The 6,000-nt window shown below is 35.4% G+C and overlaps 1 protein-coding gene across 1 annotated transcript in view; it reads left to right on the forward strand.

Moving 5' to 3' along the window:
* The window catches only part of TRPM7 (transient receptor potential cation channel subfamily M member 7), a 105,959-nt gene extending 100,746 nt beyond the window's left edge, over nucleotides 1-5,213 (forward strand). The window contains exons 38-40 of the mRNA XM_044665170.1: nucleotides 847-898; nucleotides 1,445-1,551; nucleotides 3,729-5,213. Of these exons, the coding sequence (XP_044521105.1) occupies nucleotides 847-898; nucleotides 1,445-1,551; nucleotides 3,729-3,853 (284 nt within the window). The 3' untranslated portion in view covers nucleotides 3,854-5,213. The remainder of the gene's footprint in view (nucleotides 1-846; nucleotides 899-1,444; nucleotides 1,552-3,728) is intronic.
* The last annotated feature ends 787 nt before the right edge of the window (nucleotides 5,214-6,000 follow it).

Below are 6,000 nucleotides of genomic sequence, written 5' to 3' on the forward strand. Positions count from 1 at the left end.
ATTTGGTTTCCTTGTAGCTTAAACAAAATTAGTATTCCTGTGTTAGAGGTTGAGTGAGGTAGCAGAAGAACATTGGACTTGAAGTCAAGAAAGGGCCTGGGTTCAAAACTTGTTTTACACTGTTATATAACCATGGGCAAGTCACTTAACCTCTGAGCCTCAGTTTCTTCTTAAGTTGGGCAAAATGAAAATAATAGCTTTAGTTGTTAGTGCTTCCTAAGCACTAAAAATAACTAAGGTTATTCCATGTATGTCAATCAAGATGACATATATATAAAGGGCTATGTAAATGTCAGCTGTGACTTTTTATTAAACTATATGGTTATAATCTACTCTGAAAACATTGAGTCTCTTTTAGTGAGTGATAAGATGGATAAAACTCTTACAGGGTTGTTTCCTCTCTTGACTATCGATACACCTAAAATTGAATGCCAGTAGGGTTCAGTCCTCCTACCTATCAGCTCTGACATTTGATTCCCAATAATGTCAAAAGCTATCTTTGTTGGGCAGCTGGGTAGCTCAGTGGAGTGAGAGTCAGGCCTAGAGACGGGAGGTCCTAGGTTCAAACCCGGCCTCAGCCACTTCCCAGCTGTGTGACCCTGGGCAAGTCACTTGACCCCCATTGCCCACCCTTACCACTCTCCCACCTATGAGACAATACACCGAAGTACAAGGGTTAAAAAAAAAAAAAGTTATCTTTGTTATGCTGGAATATAGCATCAAGAGGTCAGACATGAAATGCAAAACTGTCTGAAAGGATATTTTCATACCTGAACCAAGAATAAAAACCAGCTGAAATAGTAGTGTGCCATGTTAATGACCAAAATCTCTCTTTTGTATATGAAGGAGTAGGTGAAAATTTGACAGATCCATCTGTGATAAAAGCAGGAGAAAAAAGGTAATTTTGGATTTTACAGCTTTTTAATCCATATATAATAGTTCAGTGAACACTAAAGCTTTTTAATAGTTGAGAAATAGGGAAAATTTAACTAGGACAGTGCTTCATCCTTAATGGAGTTTGCCATTTAGTGATAGGACATGCTGGATGCCAGTAACGATGCGCGTGAACACACACACACCCCTAAAACAACAACAAAAAGGCAAAATCTTTTAGACAGGTTAAAAATAAATGTGTCTGGCTTGGGGGGGGGGGGGATCAGAGAAGAATTCATGGAAAAGAATTCATGAGATTTGACCTTTAAAAGATGAGTAGAAATTCAAGAGGTGAAGAAATACATTACAAGGATGAGGAACAGAATGGGCAAAGGCCCATGAGTGTGATCATTAAGCAATAACACAGGTTATGGAAATGAGTGAAAACACAGAGCTCAGGAAGTAGGGGGTACATGAGATAAGGGAGAGATTATGCTGTGCCTGGAATCAGGCAGAGGAATTTAAACTTGTTCATAATTCTTTACTACTTCTTTGCATAATGATTTCAAAGATCATCTGACATGGTTTTTGGGCCAGCAAACCTAGGAGAAGATGCAATAAAGAACTTCCGAGCAAAGCATCACTGCAATTCCTGCTGTAGGAAACTTAAGCTTCCAGGTAAAGTTTTCCTTTTCATATCACACATGACACCTACTAGATCAAGCCTAGGCTTTAACTCTGCCTATAACTCCATTGGTTCTATAGCCAAAATGATTCCTAATGAAGAACTCTATCTGTCCACTGAGGGCAGTTGCAGCATCAGCTTTATGAACTTGTGTTTTCACTATAAGTTTAGAGCATTAGGAAGTGAGGAAGGTTAGTGATGCAGTCAGAAGGGTAGCCTTTTAGCCACTATACCACTCAGTCTTTCAAATCAATAAACTTTTATTCAATTCCTGGCTTTGTGGAGCTGCTACAGTTACAGAAATTGGCCTTGCCTTCTCATATTATAATGGAGATTAGATTCTGTATACAGGTAAATAAATGAAAAAAATCAAAGTACTTCCCTAGTGGGAGAGGGAGAACACTTTAACAATTGGATGGGTACTAAAAGGCTTCAAATTAAGAGATATCATTTGAACTGGGTAGAGATGAGGAAGGAGAGCATTCCAGGATCAGGAGCAAGTGGAAGCTTGAGGATTAAAATAAACAAGTAAATTTATAAGAAGTAAATTATTTTGGTTGGAATTATTATAGGGGACGTGATAGGAAATTTTTATATATATATAGTCTATCTGGAATGATAGGTTAGAGTCTATTAACATCAAAAATTCCAAACATTAATGAAGCTGTCTTCCTCAAATAGCAAAAAATGTTTTTTTAAATTGGTACCTGGTATGATTTGTGAAGCATTATTATTTGATGAGAGTGAATGTTAGGATTTTCCCAAAGCATATATTGTATTCTGCACATAAAATTATTTGTCTTCAAAAGAATGCCACAACTAACAAAAATTTGTAGCATAAGCTGTTAATTAAACGTTTTAAAGGCTTATGATATCAGATCATCTGTAGGGACCGAGAGAACTGTGCATATTAAGTGTGTAGGCATTATTTTGGAATTAAGTATTCACAAAGATGAAACAGATGGTTAACACATTTAGTTCTGTGTGCTTATAGAGTGGTATAAATACAGTAGCCCAGAAGTCATTTGTTTTGGAACGTTCTATGGTTTTTCTTGCATCTTCAGATTACTTTTTTAACTTAGTAGTTATGTTTGGGTCAGGAGATTAAGAAGGTCAGTTTGTGTTTCCCTGTGCACAATCTATGGAAAAGAAAAGGAGCCTTTGATTTAAAATTCATTGGCAGCTAATAGACAAAAGTTTAATGTTCTGATGAGTATTTGAGAGTAGACATGACTGCATTCAGGGAAGATATTAAAAGTTCAGAGTCTGCCCACTTTGCAGACTTGTAAAATATCATATAAATATGAATTCACAGTCATCATTAGTGGTAATAATAACAAACATGTCTAAAAGTATAGCTGAGTCCTTTGTAGTTTAAGCTAGCCATGCCACATGCTAAATTTCATTTTATTTTTATAACCCTTATCTTCTGTCTTAGAATCAATACTGTGTGTGTTGGTTCCAAGGCAGAAGAGCAATAAGGGCTAGGCAATGAGGTTTAAGTGACTTGCCCAGGGTCACACCAAGTAGGAAGAATCAGAGGCCAGATTGGAACCTGGGACCTCCCACGTCTAGGCCTGGCTCTCAATCCCCTGAGCCACCCAACCCCCTACATACTAAATTGTGTCTTTCCTGTGCCTCCCAAAACATGACAGTATAATCAAATTATAAATAAAATCATAGTATGAAAAATGAACATATACTTTTATCAGCAGTTATAAATCATTTATGTAGCATTTTGAAAACTTTATCTTATGATCTTCATAACAACCCTGTTAATGTAGGGATAATTACACGTCCATCTTGTAAATCAGAAAACTGAGGTTCCCTTTCCTACTTTTCCAAGTTCACATAATGAGTAGCAGCAGTTAGGACTCACATCTATCAGATCTGTTGACTCCATGATGCAACGCTCTATTATACACACTGATTTAAGATTTAATATAGACATGTAGACATTTTAAAGAGCTACTTTATTCTCACTAACAATGGGAAGGTCGTATTGCCTCAATTTATATTCTTATTGTCATTGTATGACCCAGTTTGGTATTTGAACTTATAAGAATATGTACTTGGTTAGATATATTGCAAAAAATGAAATTGGTTAATTATCCAGTTGTAAGAAATATTGACCCTTCTTTTACTTCTGTTTTTGTTTGGAATAATACAGATCTGAAGAGGAATGACTACACACCTGATAAAATTCTATTTCCTCAGGATGATTCTCCAGATTTGAGTATTGAGCCTGGGAGCTCCACCAAAGAATCAGCTAATTCTATTCGTCTGATGCTGTAATCATTGGTTTTATCTACACCTCACAAAAATGTTACTATGGTGTCACTTTTCCTTAAGGAGGAAGCTGTGCAGTGATATGGAAGGGCAGATCCAAGGAGAATCTGGTGACACTTGACATATAATGAGTGTCCTCAAGGCCTAATTAAAGTAGTGAGTCAGTAATTGTCTACAGGACACAGCTGGTGGTTAATACATTTTAAAGGTAAAGAATTAGTATTTATAACTTTTAAAAGGGCTCTTTTTAGCAGAAGATTTAATTTGACTTTGTTCTGGTGAAGGGGGTAATTCCCTCTTTCTCACATGGTGCAATATCCCGTTAACCAAAGTCATGTTTTGTTAAAGCAAAATGTGTTTGGCAGCTGGTTTCCTGCCAATCTCCTTGAGAAATGAAGTGATCACACCCAGCCTCCTGATAAGTTAAAAGTAAATGTCAGCCTCCGCATGTTACATTGACATCTAGATAATGAAGTCACTTGGTCTCAGCTAGATATTTATTACTCATTGAAATAGAGAAGAGTCCTAAAAATGTTAGAGTCAAAAGAAGAATTGGGAAGATTGAGCAGATCAGAATGAGCATTTTTCTAATCGAGACTTTTTCTGAATCAGGGTTAGGCTCCATGTTTAAAGATAGAGCCAGTTTTTGTCACTAGAACCCTAATTGTGCAAAATTGTTTTATACATTGTTTTATCAAGTCACTGTTCCATTGTAACAGGTAAAGCCATGATAGATTGGTATGATACACCTGTATAGAAGGGAAAAGTACTTGCGGTTCAAGAGTTGCCTTGTAAGAAAAAATAGAAGTGCTTTTTGTCTGTAGTAACTTCAGAAGTGACATACTTTCCAAAGATCTTATAGACCAGTATATCGAATTAGAATGTACACATGAACTTTTAATTGTAATTAAATTGCGTAGGAACATCTTGAACTACTTTTGTTTTTGGTACTTATTTAAGAAATGAATTGAGTTGATTATTATGTAATGTCGGGAGATTGCAATGCAACTTTATGCCAATAAAAGGTAATGTAACTGCCCCAAATATTGTTGAATATTCAACAAGAAAAACCTGTTTCTGACTGAAGTTTCATGCTTCAATTGAATTTTTAGTTTCATTTTTGTTTCTTAGGTACTAATTGTAATTTTAACCAAGGGGCAATATAGTGCTCCATTTGTATTCGTAGTGTATCTTATAGATACAGAAGCAAGGCAAAAACACAATAGCTGTTTAAATGGTGTTTTATGTTGATTGAAGGGGAAATGGGGAGAAGAGAGAAATGAAAAGTGTATTACTTAAAGACATACTGTATACATTTTGTATCATTAAATCTTTAAAAGACTAAATAAATTTATTCTTGTTTACAGCTGTTAGGTGTGTTGAATTATTCTGAAGAAAAACAAATAAGCTAAATAAGCTTTCATATTGTGGATTTGAAACAAATCATTTTCATAGCTAGTCTTTTTTTTTTTTTAATATAGAACATATTTTTTGTTAGACCTCAAGCATAGTGTGAAATCCTATTTGCTTTTGTAACTACATTTGTCATTTTATTCACAATGCACCATTTAAACATAATTTCTTTTAATAAAATTAGAAATTTTGTAATTTGGAGGAGAGAAGGGTTGTCCTAGAATAGGGAAAAGGAGGGTCTTTAGGCTCCAGCCAAAAGGCTAATGTGTAAAGTGTGTCAGTCACTATGAAATATAGTAACTAGCACTTCCTTGTCAACTGTTCACAAACAGATTCAAGATATTAACTTTTTTGCTTATGAGTTCCAAGAGGCAGCTAGATTTCTTCCCAAGAATGGACAATAGAAATCTATAGTCCTTTGTGCCATTTTTACAACCTGATCTAATTTGATATCTTCTGCAAATTTCATTCAACATTCCCATCTCAATTTCTTCATCCTGGTCAGGAACTACTTTAGTAAGAGTTTTATTGTTAAGTTTTTGTAGTAAAACCCATTCCCTAGTCCCCAGTTTGTATGTTAAATTTGTTATTTCCTAAATAAGGTGTGATACTCCTGTCCATCCATCTATTCTTGAATTTACATCCATGCAGTAACAATTTCCCCTTATATTGACTGAAGGAAGCCAGGTCAAGTAACAGAGGATGAATATAGAAGCATAGAGGCATGTTCTATAAAAGTA

This window comes from Gracilinanus agilis, chromosome 2 (genome assembly GCF_016433145.1).
Source record: "Gracilinanus agilis isolate LMUSP501 chromosome 2, AgileGrace, whole genome shotgun sequence".
In the NCBI taxonomy this organism is placed as follows: Eukaryota; Metazoa; Chordata; class Mammalia; order Didelphimorphia; family Didelphidae; genus Gracilinanus; species Gracilinanus agilis.